The sequence below is a fragment of the Cyprinodon tularosa genome, unplaced genomic scaffold (genome assembly GCF_016077235.1).
Source record: "Cyprinodon tularosa strain WSP-4 unplaced genomic scaffold, ASM1607723v1 ctg560, whole genome shotgun sequence".
NCBI lineage: Eukaryota > Metazoa > Chordata > Actinopteri > Cyprinodontiformes > Cyprinodontidae > Cyprinodon > Cyprinodon tularosa.
In genome coordinates this window covers 1,279,907-1,304,159 of record NW_024039297.1, presented here as the reverse complement: position 1 = coordinate 1,304,159, position 24,253 = coordinate 1,279,907, and the positions used below count along the sequence as shown (strand labels likewise).

Below are 24,253 nucleotides of genomic sequence, written 5' to 3'. Positions count from 1 at the left end.
CACAGCTATAAGTGCATGTTTGTATACTTTCAAAATCACCCAACTCAGTGTCATGTTTGGTTAATCTCAGTGTGTCATTTTGAAATCTGGACTGTATCTTTACACTAAACGTTTCTCTTTGCCCCTTCTTATACAGATGAATTTCCCAACTTTCTATAAGTTTACCTATATAGAATATTTCTATTCTATTTTATTTTATTCTATTCTATGTGATATTATGTGTTTCACCTGTAGACTGTAATTAATTTATTTGGAAAGTCATTTCCAAGGTTAAACAAGCCAAGTTTTGTTTTCACAACACTTTTAACAGTATTAAAACCTAAAAGGTTAACTAATTATGAAAATTAAATTAGAACATAAATAAGAACCGTTTTATTTGGAATTAAAACTCCCACTTTTTTCTGAAAATCGTTGTTCTTTGTACCTACTGCGTTAAAACAGCACCACACTCTGGTTAATCATCAAAACTAATACAAACATCCCTGTGTCCATTCCTCCCACTCTGATTGGACAACAAAGTCTATAGCCCGCCCGTTTTATGTGATTGGCAGAAGAGCGTCCAATCATGTCAGAGACCAAGAACGTCATCTGACTTGTTATTGGTCAGTCGATAGGGACAAAATGAATGGCAACATTTATTGTTCGACTCCTTCCCGAAGCGGCGAGCAACTTTGTGACTTCCAACTCAAGGCAAGTCTGATTTATTACTTTAAATCGATCTTTTTGTCCTAAAGTCTCCTCGAACTGTTGGTTTATGGTTAAAGTGACATTTTTTGGAACGTTTTGAGTGATGTTTAGGTGAATAAAAGAGTTTAAAATAGCGTATAAGAGGTAAACGGGTCAATGTTGGGATTTAAACGGTTAAACTCCGTTAGCCGGAGCAGCTAGCGATAACTTTAGTTTTACTCCTTCAATTTTCTCATTATTCTACCTTTGGTTTTATAGATAATATTTACTCATTACTAACTTTAAAAATAGTTTGGGTTTGTCACTATTAACAGTCGAGCGGTTGTGAATTTTCGTTATTTTTAGCTAGCTTTCTGTTGGTTCCGTATTTTGGACCTCCTCTTTATTAAATACATTATTTAAAATATAAATACTCTATAAAAATTTCACTTAAAATGTATTTTTGTGTGTTAATTAAACTCATCGTTCGGCAGCCACTAATAATAAACCAAACTAATAATTTCATGACTATTTTCTGATGTAAATGGTTAAAAATTATATAAGTTTCTTTTATAAATAAATCAAAATGATATCTGATCACTTTAGAGGAAGGAAAAATTAAAAACTTTACACTGTTTTCTATTAATCAAAGTATAAATAATAATATCTTATCAAATAACAGATTAAATAGCTCTATTTGAAAGATAATAATTTATCACTAATTTGCTTTCAGCTAATAGGAGGAGATTGAAACAAATAGAGAAAATAGGAATAAAAAAGATGGATTTATTGTGCTTAAAGTTTTGGATTTTAAATAGTCTGACCGATCCCTGATATTTTTGGTTCTGATTCTTGAAGTAGATTCTGCTTTTCTTTCTTCAATTTGCAAAAAACCCCAAAAAATTACAATTAATGCTAAAAAATGTTAGAAATTATATTTAAATTTCAATCCTTCTGGCTTAAACATGTGTATAAATGTGCTCTTTATCAGACCATATTGTCCCAAAAGTTAAAAAAAAATTCTATTCTTATAAAAATCCTGTTTTGTTTTTCCATTATCTTCTGCAGGCCAGTTAGTTCTACATCAGCCTGAACACCTAAATTCATCCAATCATATATCAAGGGTCATCTGCCAATCAAATGTTTTCGCTCATAGCATCTTGATTCATGTGTCGCAGCTAATATACGCAACGGTTGAAATCAGAATCCTTTCCTTTCCCATTGAGTTGCGTCCCAGTGTCCACGGGGATGGACGTCTGTGTCTTCAGCAGGCGTAGAGCTAACAGAACTGGCAGCGTTGCGAGGCAAGGGCTCAAACATGTACGGCTGGAAGCCTTCTACACCAAACCAAGCTTCTGCCGCCCTGGCGTCCTCTTCCACAACATCTTCGTCCCCGCTTTCCTCCTCTAAATAAAAAATGGACGACGGAGGAGACTCATCCACGACCTCCGACACTAAACTCTCCTCCTCTTGCATGTTTCCTCTGTCCATAGCGTTCCTTGACAGTGTCGTTTCTAAGTCACCAATTTAGTGCTACTTGGTCCCAATGGAATTTCCCATTGGGAACCTGCTAGCACTAAGTTGCTAACTGGTTAGCAACTGCAACCGTTGGAACAGCCGCTTCTCTATAACTTTAAATGAATCTTTATAAATGTAAACAAAAAAACCCTAAAATAAATCCACAATAGATGGCTAGCAGAGGGAACAGCAGGTTTAGGGTTATTAGCTTGTATAGGGTTAGACTGATGTCAAAATATGTGATATTGAAATCAGATTATAAAAAACCTGCAATCGGCCGATGTTTAATTTAATCTGAAAAACTCACACTAAGAGAAAAGACAATTAGAAGAAATTTATTGATACAATTACTTTTTCTTTGGTGCTCAGACCTTGGCAGGAAACATAGCGCTTAATTTTGATAGATATGCATGAACAGGAGCAAAGAAAAGGGCTGTTTCCCCCCCAGGCCTGAAACTGGTGGTGGAGTGGAGAAAGATGAAGTTGGTCAGTCTGTAGACTGCTGGTTAGAGAGACGGTCTGCTGAGCTTTATGGGGAGATCCAGTGGACTCTGTGAGCTGATACTAGAGCTTCACTCAGGGACCTGGAAGATGGAAGTCCAGCTGGATAACACAGGATGAGAGAACCTGTCTATTAGGAGCAAGCATGAAGCGACAGTGGAGAGGAAAAACCTCTACCAGAACCAGGCTAAACATGGCGGTCTTCTGCCAGACCGACTGAGATGAGACAGGGAACGCAGTGAGAGTCCAGGAGGAATGAAACTCTGATGAAGCTTTAGCTACGATGGTGGAGGAGGGGCTGGAGGGGGGTTTAAACGGGGTCATCTGCATGAAGTCACAGCGCATCCACCGCCTGCACACTAGGAGATGACGAGTTGCGTATCGGAGGCTTTTTAAGATTAACTTTGGATGCTGATTGGCTTTCGTTGAGGTGTGGTTCAAAGCTGATTGGCTGTGTCGTCGGTGGTTATAGGAGAGCAACCAGTTTCTTCAGTTGAACGTCCGCCTGGGCTCCATTTTCCAAATTACTTCTGAGGATGTCTCCATTTTTAATGGTGTAGGTAAAAAACCCTGACATACACTGTGGGGAATCTAATAACACTTGAAGTTTAAGGACCGGTTGGGATTTTCCTACCATTTGCATCGTTTAGTCAAGGCCATAGTTTGCAGAGATGTTGATCTAAAAGATCTCATTGTTCATGCAAACCATGACCCAGTGAAGGCAGCCAGCCGAGAACAATAACAGCGTTTCAAAAACTGCACATTTGTTCCAACTTGAATAAAAGAGATGAAAAGCAGAAGAAGCTGCTGTTCTGGTTCTACAATAATCTCTGGTTTTGTACATATTTCTGAATTAAGTTGGTTTGTTTGACAAAACGTTTAGTTTTTCTCTGAATAAAACATCTTTGCTTCCAAGTGGAAACGACCTGAAGAAGCTGAACTTGGTCTTTAGGCTACAGTTCTATGTTACCGGATGAAGAGTCCAAATAAATATTTGCTATAAAGATTTGAGAAAGTCTGGCCTGAATCCAGAACAAAAGATAGACTAATATATATTCTTAAATATCTATTATTTTACCATCAGTCGAACCGCCCCAACTGCATTATTCTCTCGGCCAGATCAAATCAAACAAAACAACTGGTATCAACGTCTGATACCAAATCATGCTAATATCAGTAAAAAATGTCCTCAGCCTGATTCTGTCTCTATCCAGATCTAGATCTGACAGAATATCTAGGTGGTCACCTGAGGAGGGCTAAAGAAGACCAAAATACTGACTTTGACTTAGACCTCTTTAAATGTCGTTTCGTTTAGTACAGCTTTCAGACAGTAAATGAACATTTCCATTTTTTCAAAGTGCAGTAGTGATCAAAAGTGAGGGAGAAAAAAGAAAGAATTTATGGAAAGCATTAAGCTTGATTCCTTATCCTACCATTATTCATGGTTTTGTGTTTCTAACCTTAGTTTACATTTTAGTTTAGTGATTAACTAAACCTTCTCTTGTTTATTCCCATCACAAAAACCTGTTTTTCATCAGGTCTGTATAAAGAGCCTCACTTTATTTTTGACTTTTTTTTTATTATCTGCTCCTTTATTCTATCATTTTAATTCTATTCAGTTTATTTCTATAGCTCCAATTCACATCATGTCATCTCAGGTCACTTTCCAGTTCACCAGATCATCCAGTCAGATTGATTCAAAGTTTTCTATCTAAGGAAAACCAGCTGATTGCATCGAGGCATTGACTCTTCAGCAATCCCTCACACTAAGCATGCTTGTAGCGACAGTGGAGAGGAAAAACTCCCTTTGAACAGGAAGATACCTCCAGCAGAACCAGGCTCAGTGTGAGCGGCCATCTGCTGAGGCCCACTGGGGTTCAAGGAGACAGAAGCAGACATAGAAAAACAAGCATAGATACAAAAAGCAGCTGTAAAATGCGGCCCGGTCCAGGAAACACACAGCCAGGCAGACGAGCTCAGAGCCAGCTCCCATGTCAGAGGATGAAGAGAGCACATCCAGTTAGTCACAGTCAGAGAAACAGGACTACACTGAAAAACAGGCCGATCTCCAACATCTATAAACAAAGGTGTTGATGGAAGCAGCACAGCTGATATTTCTCTCCAGGATGGAGTCACAGCCAAACAGGAACAGACCAGATGAAGCTACTATGAGAAAAAGCAGAGAGAGCAGAACGTTAGAGATTGAACTAACAGATTCTGCAGAGTGGGAGAATAGAGATAGAATGAAGCAGAATGATGAAAAAGGGGTCCCTATGTCCTCCAGCAGTCTAAGCCTATAGCAGCAGAACTATAGAGATAGCTCAGGATAACCTGAGCCACTCTAACTAGAAGCTTTATCAAAAAGGAAAGTTTTAAACCTACACTGCAAAAACGATCTAGAAATAAGTGAAAATGTTTTTAATTAAGTGAATTTACTCTTAATTTGAGCAGGTAAATAAGATCATTTGTCAGTGGAACGAGTATTTTTACTCTTAGAATAAGATAATTAGAAAATATGCACTTAAAATGAGACAATGTAATTATGTTGTCTTTATTAGATCTTTATTTGTAAAAATGTCTAAAGACCACGCTTTGTTTTCCTTCTGCACATTCCTCCCATGATGGAAGAACAACTTGTCCTGCTGATGAAGTCCATGGAGGGTTGATGCGTCTCGGTTTATTTTTAAGCGCTGTTTTGGTATTTGGCCACCAGCCCTCAGTCCCTAATCCGTATCCATCGACGTAAAGAGCAGATGTTTGACAAACCTGGGAAATGTCTGTTTTTCCTAGTTTCCAGAACCCGTTCAGTGGTTCCCCCACAGTAACTTCAGCCACCGTGACCAAAATCTGTGAAATCTGATCAGAGAGATTCCCTGAATCATTTTTGTCTTTTTTTTTTTTCCCAGGAACTGCTTTGGGTTTAGGACAGAAGAGCCGGCCGTGATCCGTGACCGAGCTGGCGATGGAGGATCAGGAACCGCCTCAGTTCGGATCTGTAGAGGAGGAGCTGGAATATTGGAAGGAGCAGGCGGCCAAACAGCAGCAGATGTGGGTTCATCTTCCTAGTTTCACTGAAAGTATTTAACGCACAACTTTAAAGGAGAAGTCCTGTCAGTGAGGAATGATCGATGGATCATTCTCTATACCTAAAACTAATATTCTGATGGTGATTTAATTAATTTAGCATTAATCAGTAATAAGATAAAAATAAAAAAACAATTTTCGTCCCGATCACTGAGTCTGGGAGCGGCCATCTTTGCCCAAATCTAGTAACCCCTCCCTCCTGCCATCTTCCAGCAGTGACGTCACGGTGCGGTAAGCCTAGCGCCATTCTCCCCGCTTTACAAGCTAAATCAATGGGAACTACTAGACACATCTGCAATCAACAACAATTATTGAAGATTTCCAGAGGACTTCACCATTGAAATTCACCAGAGCTATAGTGAAACTGACAATGCCCACGTGCATGGCAGCTGGATGCTGGAATACATCGGGTAAAAGTGGAAAAAAAGAGTTATTCCATCTTTCTGATTCCTGATCCTCCACGGACGGGTTGGTCGTTGGATCGCCAACTTGAAGAGGGAGGATTTGCCATCGAACTTCTGGCCAGAGAAAAAACCCGTAATATGTAGCCAACATTTGGAAGAAGAATGTTTTCAAGATGACTTGGATAATAGCGCGTTGTGACAAACACCAGATACAGCACTGGGACTTGATCAACAGCCGATACCGCACCGTGACGTCACTAACCAGTAGGTGGCAGTAGTGTTCTTTGACAAACATGGATGCCTCCAGTAAAGCACATTCACATGAAAATTACTCCGAATTAAAAACACTGATCATTTATTGAACAGGATGGAATCATTTCACATTTAAAGAACTTTCAGAAGTTTGAATTCTGAATATGAACGACTTTTCCTTTAATCCTTCCTCTTCAGGTTTCCACATGTTTTCCAGCGCATTACTCATTCTGGGAAGGTTCTGTTCCATCCCTTTGGAATGGGGGCCGTTTGGCTTCTTTTGTTAGCCCCATACCTGTCTATGTTTCTGAAAGGGCTAACAAAAGAAGTCAAATGACCCCCATTCCAAAGGGGGGGACCCGTTCATCCGTTTCTATTTGCATGTTTTCTAAACAAAATCAAGGCTCTGTTAGGCTGCTGGATAAAACCTGGAACTAAAGGCTATTTCTGACATTTTGTATTGAAAAATCTTCCTGGATGGAAGAGAAACGTCTTCAGACCTGGAAACAAAGTCCAGTGGATTGTTTTTTTTTTCTTTTTTTTTACTTTTTTGGAATGATTATGACCTGGATGACTGAGGATCTTCACCAGCATATAAATTATGATATTTTTATGCAAAGGTTACAGTAAAGTCCTGCAATAATAGAAAGATTTAGAGGTTAAGAAAAAATGAAAAGCACATAGGAAAAAATATAAAAGCTTGTGTTTAATGCATAGAAAATACTTTTTTAAAATCTGAATTGTGATTGAAAATAAACACAATTTTTGGCAAAAATCTTTCAGCTGATCTTCAGGACAGCAGAGTGAACGCAGCACCGACCTCATGGTGAGGAGGGCGCTCCCTCTTCTAATCAGCAGCTGCAGCATCTCCTTCTCTAACCCCCCACCCCCATGGTTTGGCTCTTCTGCTCACAAAGTTTTAAAGTTTCCCATCATTCACCAGTTTCTGGGTGTATTGAATCTTAAAACCAACAACTTTTAATTCAGTTCAGTTTATTTATATGGCGGCAATTTTCATCAAGTCATCTCAAGTCACGTCACAGAGACAATTCAACCAGATCGTACTACAGACTGGTTCAGTAAATTCTACAGTTTTCTATCTAAGGAAAACCAGTTGCTTGCATCGACTCATTGACTCTTCAGCAATCCCTCACACTAAGCATGCTTGTAGCGACAGTGGAGAGGAAAAACTCCCTTTGAACAGGAAGAAACCTCCAGCAGAACCAGGCTCAGTGTGAGCGGCCATCTGCTGAGGCCCACTGGGGTTCAAGGAGACAGAAGCAGGCATAGGCCACATTGAAACTGCTGAGATCGTTCCGAGCGCTGTAGCTGAGATAACTGAGCTTAAATGAAACGCACAGGTGAACTGGACCGTGCCAGACACAACCAAACCGCGCTAACATGGTAGTAGTTCATCAGTAGGACTCAACGTGGTTCAGTTCTGGCTCGGTTCTCAGATAACATATACCCCATTTCCACTACCCTTGAAAAACCGATCCATGCCGAGACCGGTCCGAGCTTGGATCAGTTAACCAGGCCGAGCTCGGTTCTGACGACCGTTCACACATCACGCTATCTCGGTTCCTCGACTCCTCGCCTCCTAGTGACGATCTGCGGTATTACTGCCAGTATTGAAGGAGGAAATCAGGCAGTTTGTGGCGGTAATGCACTGAAAGTTGTTCGCCAACCGCCATAAAACATAAGAAGAAGAAGAAGACAAAAAAGGAGAGAATCAAGCAAATCAAAATGGCGGCGCCCGTCACTTTCAGAAAGTTATGCTTGATTATTTTTGCTGTACTTCGGTGTTTGCAGAGGGTCAAGCGAACACAGCAAAGTTTCCTGAATTTACTTGAGAAAGTCGGCTTAACTTAGTTGTTCTTCTGTTTTGTGTTGGTTGGAAAGCAACTTCCGGAGGGGCATTACCGCCACCTACTGGAATGGAGTGTGAATCGCGATGTGCAGCCAGACGAAGATGAAGTGTTCTGCTCATGCGCTCTTGTTATCAGAGAACCGAGCCAGGGAAAAACCGAGCCGAGCCCACCTCTGGAACTGGTCTGCAGTTAGCTCGGTTCGGTTCAGTTTGCTTTCCATTTACACACCATAAGTTTTTTCAGTTACTGAGCTCGGGCCGGTCTCAGCACGGTTTTTCAAGGGTAGTGTAAATGGGGTAAAAGAGTGCATGAGCAGACCGCGTCATCTCCTTACAGCCAGCCTACGTAATCAGGAAATTTGAGACATTCATAAAAATCCTAGCTTTCTTACCGTGCCGCACGATTTCCAGTGATGATTCTGCTTAGCAGTGTGATGAACCTCAATGTCTGTCATTGTTTCCTGCGTCTGGAAGCCCTGATTAGACTATCGTTTGTTGTTTCCATTTCCCAAAAGCTGAATCTGTCAAGGAAATTCACCAAAGGCTGCCTTCTTCGCTTGACTCTCCACAAACTTCCTGAAAGTTACGGGCGCCGCCATGTTGGTTTGCTTGTTTTACTCTAGAGAGCAGTAGTACCATAGATCGCCACTAGGAGGCGAGGAACCTCGCTAGCGTGGGGTGTAAACAGTCGTAAGTAACTGAGCTTGGCACAGATCGGCTTTAGGCGGTAGTTTAAATGGGGCTCTAGAGTCACATTAAAAAGCAGATACTGCTGTTGTGTGGAAAACGCCTCCTGTTGTTTCCTCTGGTTTAATGAAACAGAATCCAAAGGCGACACGTTAACCACGGTGCTATACTTTATCCTGCGTCTCCTTTTGGTCCGCAGAGCTGCAGAGGCTCAGGAGGAGCTGCAGGAGTTCCAGCAGATGAGTCGGGACTACGAGGTGGAGCTGGAGACGGAGCTGAAGCAGTGCGAGGCCAGGAACCGCGAGCTTCTCACCACCAATAACCGTCTGCGGATGGAGCTGGAAAATTACAAGGTAGCTGCTGGAAGACGAGGCTGTAAAGCTGTCGGTGATCACAGATCAATGGGGGTTGAAGGGATTAAAACGTGTTTGAATTAATGCAAACATTTTCTAAGGACCTGCAGTTATACTTACCTTTAACCTGCAGGGCAGGATTTCACCATCTAACACAGAGGTAACCAATTAAAGATCAGCAGGGTTTGAGTAAAGAAAATCATCAACCGGTTAAGGTCTGGGGACGTTTTCAATTATAATCGGGTGCTTTAAACTGAATTTAACACTGAAATAAAATGAGGTGTTTAAGCAACCATACATTGACTTTTTATATAAAAAAAATACTTTTTTCTATTTTAAAATCTAAAGTGTTTTTTGAAGTAGAGAACAACAATCTTTCAGTTTGATTTATAGACAATTTCCTGATTCCCATATTTTCTCAAACAGCTGAAATGATCGTTTGTTACTTTTCTTTCTTTTTTCCGTCTTAATGTTGGCAGTGGGCTTTAGGCTGCCCTGCAAGGCTTACAGGGTTCCCGCAGATCCTTAAAAAGTCTTAAAAAGCTTTGAATTCTTCAATATAAAATCAAGGCCTTAATTGGTATTAAAATGTCCTAAATCAGTCTTTTATAGGTCTTAAAATTGTTACCACATCATAAATAGGATTTTATTTTTGTAAGCGATATCAAACAATAAAATAATTGACAATATTTTTCTTACATTTACCGAACCGCTCGCTGTAACCATTATTGGTTCTGTCCCGATAGCGGAACCAATAAAAAAGATGCTGCGGCTGGACCTTGGGATGATGTGACTTTAACTTTTTATCTGGACAAAGCAGGGAAGTTTTAAATTACGAAAGATTGGCTATCCATCCAAGAGGAATATATATTAAGCACGATGGGAATCAAGGCAGCGGAGACACATGTGGGAAGCGTGAAACTCAAAGTGTCCAAATCAAGTTATGGAGAAGCAGTATTTCTGCTTTCTGTTCCACCCCTGTCTCTGCAACGCCTCCACAGTATCTCTCACATCACCAACGGCACCAGTAGAACCAAATCTCAGGAAAATGTTTGGTGGTACGCCACTAATGAAAGGGAACAAAACAAAGTTAGTTAATTCAGTTCAGTAGTTGTTAAAAATAACTGTTATTTGTTTGTTTTTAGCTTTCTTCCTATATGGAAAGTCTTATGAAACATACTGGGCCAAAAAATGTATGCTTTATGTTAAAATAAACATTTCGGGGTAAATCTGTCACTACCAGGATTTTCTTGTGTTTATTGTAAAGTTGGTTTTAAATTTTTATTTTTAGTGGCATTAAAAGGTCTTAAAAAGTCTTAAATTTAACTTGCCTTATGCTGTAGGTAACCTAACTCCGCCAGATGGATTTGCTCCGCATATCCATCTGGAAACCTTCCGTTGAAGTAATTTTGGGAAGGGGCGAAAATACTGGTTAGCTGATTGGCCTATGGTGGTGATAGACGGGCCAAATAAACCAATCAGATCAACAAAGCATATGACGTACTAACAGAGCGACGACGAAAACACAACCACAAGCCAGGCTACTCTTGCCGAAACCAGTCGGGAGAAGAGCAAAAACATCTTTTCCTCTGAGAAAAGCCTCCAGAGCAGTGTTTTGCTCTTTCAGTGAAGTAATTCCGATAAAACTTGCTCGATAGCCACGCTAACGCTAGTTTCATCGGCTGAAGCCGCCATGTTCTTTAGACTGAACGGTCGAGCTTCTCGTTGCGTCACACCTCAACCCGCCTCAAAGCCAACGCTGATTGGACGTTCGTTTGGTGAACGGCTCCAATTTTTCTTTAACGGAGAGTCTCCAGACTGATCTGCGAGTGAAACCTTGAAAGCTCGCGAGATCAGGATGGTCTCACGAGGCTATGCCGTAGGAACCATGGCTTTAAACCTGGGTTTGAATGGAGATTAAATATCTTATTGTTGATTCTGTTCATGGTGGAGAATCCTGCTTCACAGCAGCAGGTTGAGCCAAACATCCTCTAAATGTGCAGGGTCATCTTTGAGCACGCATTTCACTTTTCTTTCACCAGTTCACCGCAGTTCTTCCAGCAGTCCACACTTTCTCTGCTCTCTTTTTCTCATGGTCTTCTCCTTCTTTCCCATCGCCCGGCTTGCCACAGGTTTGCCTGCTGTGTCTAAAAGTAGCAGCAGCAGCAACCCAGACTGACAGCTCATTGGCTCATTTGGATCACGTGCAGCCTGGAGCCGGACGCTCCCCAGGGCTTTACCGTATTAACAGGAGAAGAGGCGCAGGTGAAGTTAGACACTGCCGTCAGACAACATGCAGTAATTTATAAATGTTATCAGGTTTGGTCTGGATTATCCAGCAGGTGGATCTGGATCGCGGTCCGCTAAATCTAACATGTTCGGTACCGGAGCTGCTCTCAGCTGCAGGAGTTGGTCTAATTTGCATGGAACCAGCCGCCCGCTGAGCGGCTTGCATCTAACTGGGGATTTTCATATCAGTCAGCTGATAATAAAGCCAGTTTGCCTGCAGTGAATGCGTTTCTCTCCAGTTCTCTGCCTTCACAGAGGATCGATTCACGGCTGAAAAGGCAGCTGACAGCTCCTCCTCCTCCTCTCTGTGTCTGGAGGCGATGCTTGTTCTAACTCTTCATCTGATCACTTTATAATCAGGCTCAGAGTGGCGACACTTGTAGCGCCTGCTGCTTTATTAGCAAACACATGTTTGATGTTTTTTTTTTTCTTTAGCTCGATCCAGAAGCGACTCTTGTTTGCAGTAAACAGACTCAAAGTTTTGGGTTTGGATCAGGACAAAATCTGTCGCTATAAAATAAAAAGCTCAGTCCTCAATCAGCTTGATTTTTATTTTTGGTATTCTTTATTTTATACTTTATTTTATTTCATGTTTGATCAAAAAATAAGCCAGATGTGAAAATAATTAAAGGTCTTTAAAGGTCAAACAGAAAGAAGTGTGTTCAGAGCAGTTTTATGGTGCGTGATGGTAGATTATCCTTTCCTTTCTCTATCTGGCTGGTCTAAATTGCACTAAAAATGCTCCAAGTGATAAAAATGGAGAGACTTTTACAGTACGCTGGGCGCCTCTAGCGATCTGAGAGCAGTAAAACGTCATGAAACCCAGCTGTGACGTCGGTGTAGTCAAACGTCCTCCGGCGGGTGTACAGAAAGGATCTGAAAGGATGCTTAAAACATCATTACAATGGTCTACTGTACTGCTGCCAATTTTAGGAAAAGTTTAGGATTGGGAAAAGAAATGTTAAATTATCCAAAGGTTTGATAAATAGTAAATAGATTAGACAAAAATCTACCGGACAATCTGTGGCATCCAAACCAATACATCACAGCATCCGCTGGATTCAATTTACCAAAGTATCAACGGTTTGTTTTCTCTGTTTTATAGCTTTAATAAACTGCCTGATGGCAATAAAGCTGATTTTTTTATTTTTTTATTTCATAAAACAACAAACCTTAGGTGAATGCACAGTTCAGACCCATCCAGGCACAGCAGCAGATCACAGCCTGCTATCCAGAACCGCCAGCACCGCACACAGGGCTCCAACGCTGACCGCCAGCCTTCACGCCGAAAATGTTCTGAAAGATAATGAACTTCTAGCGGCTTCTAGGAGTTTAGCGTCATTTGCTATCTTAATGAATTATGTTATGCTATAAACAACAAAATACTGAAAATGTAATTTTATGCATACTGTTAAATGAGAAAGTAAAAGTATGTGGTTTTCTATTTGAACTTTAAAAGCAGATTTTCTTACTCTTATTATTTGGAGATTCTTAAAAGCAAACCTATTAAAGCTGCTTTTTGAACTACTTTTTATTGATCTTTTATTTTCATTTATTAGCTGCAGTAATGAGCAACCAGCTGCAGCCTAATGGAGCGACGGACAGAAGGGTCTGAGAATGAAGCAGGCTGACAGACAGGGAGGCAAGGATGAAGAGATGAGATTTAGCTGAACTGAAATCACTTAGATGGAAAGTACAGATGCAGCTTAACTGTTTTCCTTGGTTGCAAACCAGCAGGAAACTCCTCTGATTTATGCCCAGGAGATAAACCTCTCTGTCCCGTTTATCAACTCCTTTGGGGAAAAAACCTAAAGATATTAAAGTAAACGATGCACCTGCCTGGAAGAAAGACCCTCCCCTTCCCTGTTCCACCACCTCTCTCTGGTTATGGCCCAGGTTATGAGCTGCTGCAGCGTCGGTATCACGCCTCCTCTGGCGATTCTACTCTTCTTTGGGAAGGCTGAAGAGTCTGAGACGTATCAGAGTTTAAAACAGTCATTAGAATGCATGTTTTAAGATATTAGCTAAACTAGGAACAGTAGCTGTCACTGTGCAGATTAGCATGAGGCTGATCAGAGGTAGATGGGTTGATCAGCAATGAATGCTGTGAAGCCTCTTCCCAGAGGGCAGCAGGGAGAACAGTCCATGGTGGGGGGGTGAGGAGTCAATTACCCCGTTTACACTACCCTTAAAAAACTGAGCCGAGACCGGTCCGAGCTCAGTAACTGAGATAACTTGTCGTGTGTGAACGGAAACAACCTGAACTGAACCGAGATAGACATAACCGGACCGCGCTAACTGCAGACCAGTTCCCGAGGTGGGTTCGGCTCGGTTTTTTCCTGGCTCGGTTCTCTGATAACAAGAGCGCTTGAGCAGAACGCGTCATCGCCGACTGGCTGAACATGCCGATTCACACTCCATTCAAGTACATCCGCGCAAGGTTGCCGTCTTCGCCTGACCCACCGCAAACACGGAAGTACAGCAATAATAATCAAGCATAACTTTCTGAATGTGACGGGCGCCGCCATTTTGATTTGCTTGATTCCCTCCTCCTTCGTCTTCTTCTTCTTGGGTTTTACGGCGGTTGACAAACAGCGTTTGGTGCATTACCGCCACCAGCTGCTTGAGTCCCTCCTTCAATCCTAGCAGTAATACCGCACATCGTCACTAGGAGGCGAGGAGTCGAGATAACCGAGATAAGTGTGACGTGTGAACGGTCGTCAAAACTGAGCTTGGCCTGGTTACCGATCCAAGCTCGGACCGGTCTCGGCCTGGATCGGTTTTTCAAGGGTAGTGTAAATGGGGCTATAGATGATGTCACGGGCTCGGGACACGCAGCGCTGGGATGAAATGTTTAATGGAGCTATGATGCTAACCGATGCCTGTAGCGTCTGAGCTGGAGCTCTTTGGTTTTCCTCATTTCTTAGAGCTTTACGCCCTGACCTGGACTAGCTGGACGTCCGCTCCTATGACGCCTGCTAAATGTTTGCCTTATGTTTCCGTCTTTAAGGAGCTCAGATGGTTCAGAAAGAAGCCGTTAGCTTCAAGGCAGCAGCTTATCATCGCTGAGATTTTTTGCCTGAGCCTTGACAGCACACAGCTGGACGCTTAGAGGCAGCAAAACGCCAGCTCTGACATCATGGTAACGTTTTAGGTTTGATTGAAATCTGAGCCTATTATGGCGCCCTTTAGATGCTTGTGTCGTTCAACACAGGAAGCGTTTGAATCATCTAACTCTGGATGCAACGTTGAGGGAACAGAAAATGGATGTTAGATGTTATCGGAGTAGAAAAGCCTCTTATCTGACAGAATGTGGGAGGAATTTGGCCGAACATGTTGAAGCTTCACACCGCTGTCATTTAACGCTCCGCTGCTTCGTTCTTCTGATGTTTAACTTTCTGTGGAACCGCCGTGGAAATCTGCCCAGTAGCTGCCCTCATCAGCTGACTCTCTGCCGCCATTTATCAAAAAGACATTTTTTATTCTACTTTCTTGAAGGACAAGTATGAGACGCAGCACTCGGAGGCGTGCCGCCAGATCTCCAGCCTGGAGGGCGACCTGGTGGAGACCACGGCCATCAGAGATCAGCTGCAGAAGTACATCAGAGAGCTGGAGCAGGCCAACGACGACCTGGAGAGGGCCAAGAGGTTAGCGGGGGGCAGCAGGGAGGGAGGGAGGGGCGTCTGTGGGAGCAGATTCTAACGATGTTCTCCTGATCCCAGAGCCACCATCATGTCTCTGGAGGACTTTGAGCAGAGGATGAACCAGGTGATAGAGAGGAACGCCTTCCTGGAGAGCGAGCTGGACGAGAAGGAGAACCTCCTGGAGTCTGTGCAGAGACTGAAGGACGAAGCCAGAGGTGACGTTCTGAGGAGAAGCCGTCCTGCTTTCAGGTGAAGCTCTCTGACTCGCTGTGTTTTTTGGATGCAGATCTTCGGCAGGAGCTCGCCGTGCAGCAGAAGCAGCAGGTCCAGGACAGGAAGCCTTCCATCAAAGAGCCTTCATCCTCCTCTTCCTCGGCGGCCTTTCCCACCCCACCGCTCACCCCCCCAGACAGGAGAACGGAAGATAAGAGCACGGCCTCGTCCGCCCTCCATCCTCTTCCTCCCTCCGCTACTCCGTCCAGACCTGCGGCGTCCTCGGAGGTCTTCAGCACCCCCCCGCCGTCCGTCAGCAGAGGTCAGGCTCCGCCTTAAACCGTTTCTTTTTCCCTCAGAGTCCAGATGTTCACTGTTTGGTTTGGTTCTCAGCTGAAAGTCTTTCTGGGACTCCTCTCACCACGTCGGCCAGAATCTCCGCCCTCAACATCGTCGGCGAGCTGCTGAGGAAAGTCGGGGTAAGATCTAGAGTTTGTTTCTATCAGGGTTCCTGCGGGTCCTTAAAAAGTCTTCAAAGGCCTTGAATTCTTCAAAATAAAACTAAGGCCTTAATTGGTATTAAAATTAAATTAAAAAAAAATCATAAATAGGATTATTTTTATTACGATTTATTTTTGTAATCTAAATAAAACGTTAAAATAGACTTTTTTTGGGGACGGAACCAATAACGGCTCGCCATTATTGGTTCCGTCCCGATAGCGGAACCAATAAAGCGTTGTTGCTGCCGGGACATTTGGGAGATGCACCATTAACTTTTTGTCTGGAAAATATGAGCAAGTGTAAATGTAACCAAAATTGTCTCCAGCCAAGAGTTTTCTCCATGGCTAAAACCAGGGAACATACATGAGGCTCAGTGGATTTAGTGCAAGAAGTCATTCAAGCTCAGAACGATGGGAATTAAGGCAGTGGAGTCGCACATGCGAAGCACGAAACACAAAGCGTCAAAATGGAGTTAGAGAGAAACAGCCGGTATTTCTCAGTTTAGTTCCACCCTTGTCTCTGCAACGCCTCCACTTATCACCAAATCAAACATACTAAGAAAACCATACAAAGAAAAATAGCTGCAAAAAAGACTTAGCACTGGTTATGTTGGGGCTTTAAAACTGATTTGTTTTGTTCCCTGCTAAAACAAAGTTTGTGAATTCAGTTAAATAATTGTTCAAATATATCTGTCATTTGTGTGTTTTTAGCTTTCTTCCTGTATGGGAAGCTTTTCAACATTTGAAACATTAGTGCAGTGGTTTATGTTAAAATAAACCTTTGGGTAAAGTTGATGCAAGCTGGGGTTTTCTTGTGTTTCTTGTGAATTTGGTCTTAAATTTTTATTTCAAGTGGCATTAAAAAGTCTTAAAAAGTCTTGGATTTAAGTTGCCTTATGCTGTAGGAACCCTGTTCTATGTTGGTGGAAACTCTAGATTAGTTCACCTCCTGCAGCCTGATCCTCTTCTTATGTCCCACTGACTGAAAAAGTAAAAAAAAGGACAGATGGTGATGTCACCTCGCCATGACGTCACGCAGATACTTTGCTGACACAGAAAATAGTGTTTTGGGCTTTTAAATAAAAACTTTATCGTATTTAATGTCAAATCATTCTGGCTTAAACATGCAGTATTTACGGAGGACCAATCATAACACAATTAAAAATAAATAAATAAGCATACAATTAATTGCTCCCAAAAATACAATAAATAAATAAATTTAGGTAGAAATTAAATTATACAGATGGACATCAATGTATATATCTCTTTTAATTAGCTTCTGTATTTATTCGCCTTTGTTATAATTGCATTATTTATTCTCCGTGATATTCTTCAACTTTATTTATTTATTTTTGTCTGTATTATTCTTTCTTTGTATTTTATTTCTTCCATGCTGTTTATTTCTGCCTTTCTTATTTACATTTCTGCCGCATTATGCAAATGAGTAGGGGTGATTCTTAGAGGGTGATTCTTTAAGACACACCTTGATCGCCTTTAGGCAATCTTTTTTGCCTGAAGGCGACTGTGAATGAGTTAAAAAATCAGAATACTGGACCCTTAAATTTAATTCAGAATGGTCTTTAAAAAGTTTTTCTAAATTCCTGTATTTCAGTCGATGAAATCTGCAGAAACCCTGATCTACCACGAAGCTCAGGAGGCTTTCTAAATGTTTCCTGTGCGTCGCTGCTCTGCTGTAGCTGATGGGGGATTGCTGATCCTGAGCTTTATTCCTCTCTTCCAGAGCCTGGAGTCTAAGCTGGCATCTTGTCGGGATTTTGTCAACGAGCAGACGGCGAACCGCAGACGCCTCAGCAGCGGATCTGGATCAGCACCGGCTCAGAGCGACCCGTCAGAGAACCATCCTACCAACGGCCTCTACAGCAAGGGGTGAGGCGTTGCGCTCTGCTGCTGAGTGAGGACCAGAGTCCGCTTCACTCACAGCTTTCCCTTTTTCTGCAGGCTGGTCAAGAGGTTAGACTTTGGAGCAGGACCCAAGCTGCTGCTGTGAAGTAAAGCCATCGCCGTCATCGTCTTCCTCCCTGTGGGCGTGGACGACCCAAACCTCACTGGACCGAGACGCGATGGACCACACTAGAACCAGAGTGTTTTCATGAATTCGTAGGACTTCCTTTTCAGCACTTGCACTTCTGTTGGACTCAGACTCTGGACTTTTGGTTCCTGCTGCTTCGGTCTGGATCTGATGTTGTGTTTTTATGGTTTCAGACTAAATAAGAAGCAAAATCCCAGAGTTTATTAGAAATGTTTGAAAGTTTGCTTCCGATTCTGGGAAACTGAATTTAACCTGCAGATGTTCTGCTTAATGACCGTCCATGTTCCCTCTGTGGTCTCCATCTTTAGTTTCCATGTTCCTAATAAGTCCTGAGGGGAACGTTGATGTCTTTTAGGTGAAGATCTAGAAGCTTCCGTCTGAAAGGGAACACATTCGGTTCCTTTAACACATTCTGTTCTAAAGCTCAGTGAGACAGAACCCATGACTGAAGCTCTGGGAAACAACAACACAGTTTAGAGAAGGATCACTGTTCATTGGTCAACTTCCAGGTGGTTGCTATAGCGACTCCCGCCTTTCTTGGTCGCCATGGTCACCTTTCTCCTTCTCAGTAGTGATGATTTATTTGTCTTTTTGTTTCAACCATCAGGATTTCTGCCCTTATTTTTAGGTCACTCTGGTGAATTTTGTCACTATTTTTGTTTTAGCTATCGGTTTCCACGGTAACTTCGGCTACTTTTTCTGTTTGGAAAGAGAGGGTGAAAAGGAGCGCAGAAAAATATAGATAAACAGTGTTTCCCTAATTTTTAAGTGGTTTTAAATTTTATTATTGCCATGAATTTGTAGTCCCCGCCCCCAACTTTTGCAACTGTTTGGTTGCCATAGCAACTTTTACTAGACACTTTTTAGGCACGAACATGAACACCTTGAAACAGAACCCAGATTGGGATTATATCCTTTCTTTTATTAAATGGTTATTTACATCAGTATAATAATTGCCTCTTGCCCTGTTCTGGTTACCATGGTAATTTCTTCCTGCCCTTTTCTGGTTGCCATGGTTTTTCCATGGTGGTTCCCGCCGTTTTCTCTGGTTACCATGGTAATTTCTGCCTGTCTTTTTCTGGTTGCCATGGTGGTTCCCGCCGTTTTCTCTGGTTACCATGGTAATTTCTTCCTCTCTTTTTCTGGTTGCCATGGTGGTTCCCGCCGTTTTCTCTGGTTACCATGGTAATTTCTTCCTGTCTTTTTCTGGTTGCCATGGTGGTTCCCGCCGTTTTCTCTGGTTACCATGGTAATTTCTGCCTGTCTTTTTCTGGTTGCCATGGTGGTTCCCGCCGTTTTCTCTGGTTACCATGGTAATTTCTTCCTGTCTTTTTCTGGTTGCCATGGTGGTTCCCACCCGTTTTCTCTGGTTACCATGGTAATTTCTGCCTGTCTTTTTCTGGTTGCCATGGTTGTTCCCACCCGTTTTCTCTGGTTACCATGGTAATTTCTGCCTGTCTTTTTCTGGTTGCCATGGTGGTTCCCGCCGTTTTCTCTGGTTACCATGGTAATTTCTTCCTGCCTTTTTCTGGTTGCCATGGTGGTTCCCACCCGTTTTCTCTGGTTGCCATGGTAATATCCAAAGGGGCAGGCAGAGAGCACATTTCAGGATGTAGAAAACACTTTAAAAACGTCTCGTTTGCGTCGTCGTTGATAGACGTCGTCATTCGCTGTGTAAAAACAGTTTTTTCATATTTTGTTTCTAACTGTGAATGTCATAATCCTTTGCTTTAAACTGATGTAAATGTAAAGTGTGTTTTCACTATTTACTCACTGTTTTGCAGAGGAAGTTGAGCTAATCTGGTGGAGCTAGGTTCTAAAATGATCCTGGATGTTAGATTCTGTAGGAACTGGTAAAAATGACACTGGAAAAAGGAGAAATAAAATGCTTGTATTCTGATGCATTTTGTACTTTTGAAGAGTGAAAACTAAAATTAGAACCTAAACTAAGCAAAATGTCTCATTTAAACCATATTTGAGTTGTGATTGTGTTGAAAAGGCTGAAGTTGCAATTATCTGTGACACTAAAATCTTTCCAGCTACTGAGTCGATCGCTGCATCCTTCATCCTTTTAGCTCCAGCCTTTAACCGTCCACAGAACATGACCAAGGTTTTTTCTAATGTTTGTTTCAGTTAGACTTGGACTCAATTAGATTTATCCCGTGGGATTACTTCTGCAGGGAAAGTCTGGTTCCAGTAGCTTATATAGAGCGCAAAGAGTTAAAGCAAGATGTCATTAAAGATAAAAATACAACAGACAATATAAAGAGTGAAATGTACCAAAAAGAAAAAAGTTTGAATGTCCTGGAATATGTTTCCCTTAGATGTAGAAATATCTGCAGAGTAGAGACCTAAGGAAAGACCACACAGTAGGTGGCTTGGATTGTTGCACTCTGAGGGATCACTCCTCCTACCCCTGATATCATCCCATCTACGTTTCAGATGAAAGAAACTGGGTTTGTTCAAATAATGGTTCAATGTGCTAAAACATGGCTGCGGGAAGGGCACCCCCTAGTGGCGAGAGGAGACTTTGCACAATTTTATAAATTTCTTATGAATGTTTTGGAAAATTATTTCGACTTTTTTTGTTTTACCATTACATCTATTTGGATTTTAATTTAATTATATTTTTAGGCCTAATCATCAACATAAGTTCCCCAAAGTTGCGTTGTCATGGTGACGTCAACCAAGCCATTGGTCGGCGAGGTATCCCGCTCGCTGCAGCAGACTAGTAAATTACAGAGTCCAATGATAGAAACACATTTCAGATTTTTTCGGAAAACCACCACCAGCGAAGAAGAACTCTGGTACCTTAACCACGATACCTGAGAGCAGGAGGCAGCAGACTGTCCACGCGGCGCCCGCCTGTGATGGCAGGTGCAACAGCAGCCCCAGCACCTGCAACCCAACCTAGCATGATTGGATTGGACAAGTCCTTCCCGCCAACATCCAGTTTAAAATTTCCTGCTTGGTGTCGAGGTAATGAAACGTTCTCAGGTTCAGTGGCACCGGCTTGGTTTGCAGCGGCTGCATTATGTGAAACAGACTGATCATAGTTTGTGTTTCATTTGTCTGAAAGCAGTTAGAAAATTGTCATACCTAGAGAAAAATTTAAGAAAGACGACATTTGATAATGTCGGCTTTTCAAATTGGCGTAAAGCCACTGAATTTTTCTTATTATTGTGAAGTTTAATTAATAGCGCATATAGTCACCTGGTTCATGATTAATGATGTCTTTGTGTTACAGGCCCTGATTGGACTGAAGTGTATATGACAAGAAAGTATTGAATCTCAATCTATTTAATTTTATTCATTGTATTTTAAATAGGCCTTAAGACGCTGTTCAAAATGACTTCCAGTGGCCCTGAGCTCAAATGTTTCTACATCTGATAAATGTTTGCTGAGCGAAGCTTTCTGAGGAGCTTCTATTAGCTTCTCCTTCATCCATGGACAATAATTGACTGACAGACCTTCATATTCTGCAGAACATCTGTTTATAAAGTCCTCTGTGAATTCAGCCTGCATTTTCTCTGACTGTGACTAACTGGATGTGCTCTCTTCATCCTCTGACATGGGAGCTGGCTCGGAGCTCGTCTGCCTGGCTGTGTGTTTCCTGGACGGGGCCGCCTGTGGAGCTGGTTGACAGTTGCCTTTTGTATCTATGCTTCTTTTTCTATGTCTGCTTCTGTCTCCTTGAACCCCAGTGGGCCTCAGCAGATGGCCGCTCACACTGAGCCTGGTTCTGCTGGAGGTTTCTTCCTGTTCAAAGGGAGTTTTTCCTCTCCACTGTCGCTACAAGCATGCTTAGTGTGAGGGATTGCTGAAGAGTCAATGAGTCGATGCAATCAGCTGGTTTTCCTTAGATAGAAAACTTTGAATCAATCTGACTGGATGATCTGGTGAACTGGAAAGTGACCTGAGATGACATGATGTGAATTGGAGCTATAGAAATAAACTGAATAGAATTTAAATTATGTCTATGAAATAAATATTAAGGCTGACTAATCAATTTTATTGAATTCATGTGTTTATGAGAATTTAAATATTGTAAAACTCTTGATTTTTTTCTCCCTTCAATGCTCTCCTCTCTCATGTTAGCATCAGTTCATCATGTTTAGTTCTGAGGAACCAGCTCCCTGTGTTTCCACTGCAGGCTCTAAGTTTGTTAATATATTCTCATTGTTCTGAAACATGAATATTTGACATGTTTTGCAGCCAAGTTTTCCTTTTTTATTAAGATGGTGAATGGCCGCCTCCAATTACCATGGAGCTGAGGCGTGTGCAAAAGGTGCGTTCATGTACCGCACATGCAACATACATGCAGGTCATTCATGGCTGTTTAAATCAGGCTCCCCCACCGAGAGGGGAAGACTGATAATAAAGCTAGTGTTTTAATGTCAGTCTATGTCATTTCTGTCATATTTGTTATGAAAATGCAGGTAAGAAAAAAAATCCACTGATCTGATTCAGTTGGAAAAATCAGAGGTTTGATTTTAAGGCCATAAGTTTGAGCCCTGAATAATATCTATATTAATTTATATGTTTTTCCTCCGGAAGAGGATTAGGGCCACTGAAAAAAAAAACATTTAACTGATTTTTAAATTTGATTTCAGTTTAAAATGGGAAAAAGTCAGAATTCTGACTTTTTTCTCAGAATTCTGACCTTTTTCTCAGAATTTTGACTTTAATCTCAGAATTCTGACTTTTTTCTCAGAATTCTGACCTTTTTCTCAGAATTTTGACTTTAATCTCAGAATTCTGACTTTTTTCTCAGAATTCTGACTTTTTTCTCAGAATTCTGACCTTTTTCTCAGAATTTTGACTTTAATCTCAGAATTCTGACTTTTTTCTCAGAATTCTGAGAAAAAAAGTCAGAATTCTGACTTTAATCTCAGAATTCTGACTTTAATCTCAGAATTCTGACTTTAATCTCAGAATTCTGACTTTTTTCTCAGAATTCTGACTTTAATCTCAGTATTCTGACTTTAATCTCAGAATTCTGACTTTAATCTCAGAATTCTGACTTTTTTCTCAGAATTCTGACTTTAATCTCAGAATTCTGACTTTAATCTCAGTATTCTGACTTTAATCTCAGAATTCTGGATTTTAATGTAGATGGGCACCATAAAGGCAGAGATGTGGAGCTCTCAGCTTCACTGACAAAGATGTGAGTTGTTTGAGGTGGCCAGTGACACATTGGTGGAAAATGACGGTATTAGGCAACTTTTTACGTGCCTGAGGGGTCCCCTCATTAATGGAGGAGCAGAAGGTCATTACAACAAGAGAGCTAGTCTCTAAAACAGACATGGCTAGGGCTTGATCCTAACATGTTTGTTAGCTGTCAGAATTCTGAGATTAACCCTGTAATGCCAAATGTATCATATTTGATACATACGGTTTCTGAAATGTTTTGCTTCTGACACCTTTTGCATAATTTAATGGTAAAAAAATTTGCTCAAAATCCTATTGTACACAATCAGATATGCCTGATAACAGCCAGTAGAAGACTACACAAAAAATAATCTTGACTTATCGCATAGTAATAAATTATTAATATCAAAAATTTATTTCTGTTTTTTCTTTTTACATATTTTGTTAAAAGGGCAAATAAGTACTTCAAACCAAAAAAAAAAGGAATTTTCTGTTTTGTTTTATCCTTGGATCAGGCTTTAAAGGGTTAAAGACAGAATTCTGAGAAAAAAGTCAGAATTCTGACTTTTTTCCCATTTTAAACTGAAATAAAATTAAAAAATCAGTTAACTTTTTTTTCTTTTTCAGTGGCCCTAATCCTCTTCCATATTTTCCTTTCAAAGTCAAACATGGAAAATATTTGCATTGATGAATGGAGGAAGAATTTGTTTGATGAACAGTTGGATGGATGGAAAATCTTGGATGAAGGAACTGATGGATTAATGTTAATGGAGGACCAGAGAGGTGGATGTGGGAAAGGAAGAGTATGTGGTTGGAAAATTAACATTTCTCTTATTTTATATATTGATTTATGCTTTTTACTCACTATTAAAGTTTCACCTACAAATTCTGATTGAAAACAAAACAATAATTAAAATCATAAAATAATTTTCCTTTCTTTTTTCTTAAATATTGCTCCTGATCGCTGAACTCCGCTTTCATCTTAGCTGCCCCCCAACTGAGGTCCATCGACCTTCTGAAGTTTTTTCAGTGAGGAAGGAAATAATGAAACAAGAGAAAAACACACTGAGC

At 41.3% G+C, this 24,253-nt stretch overlaps 1 protein-coding gene across 1 annotated transcript; it reads left to right on the top strand.

Moving 5' to 3' along the window:
- Positions 1–598: 598 nt before the first annotated feature.
- On the top strand, positions 599–20,077 carry LOC119796882 (nuclear distribution protein nudE homolog 1-B-like). The gene is made up of 9 exons (XM_038305647.1): positions 599–690; positions 5,592–5,733; positions 9,182–9,335; positions 15,123–15,271; positions 15,347–15,483; positions 15,555–15,803; positions 15,875–15,960; positions 17,723–17,868; positions 17,941–20,077. The coding sequence occupies exons 2-9, from the start codon at positions 5,648–5,650 to the stop codon at positions 17,987–17,989; spliced, it is 1,056 nt and encodes a 351-aa protein (XP_038161575.1). The 5' UTR covers positions 599–690; positions 5,592–5,647; the 3' UTR covers positions 17,990–20,077.
- Positions 20,078–24,253: the final 4,176 nt, after the last annotated feature.

What these genes read in the sequence shown, in the direction of transcription:
- LOC119796882 (XM_038305647.1), top strand. Translation starts at nt 5,648, where the DNA reads ATGGAGGATCAGGAACCGCCTCAGTTCGGATCTGTAGAGGAGGAGCTG. An exon ending in TGGAGCTGGAAAATTACAAG is followed by an intron (nt 9,336 to 15,122) that starts GTAGCTGCTGGA and finishes ACTTTCTTGAAG; the next exon opens with GACAAGTATGAGACGCAGCA. An exon ending in AGCTGCTGAGGAAAGTCGGG is followed by an intron (nt 15,961 to 17,722) that starts GTAAGATCTAGA and finishes CCTCTCTTCCAG; the next exon opens with AGCCTGGAGTCTAAGCTGGC.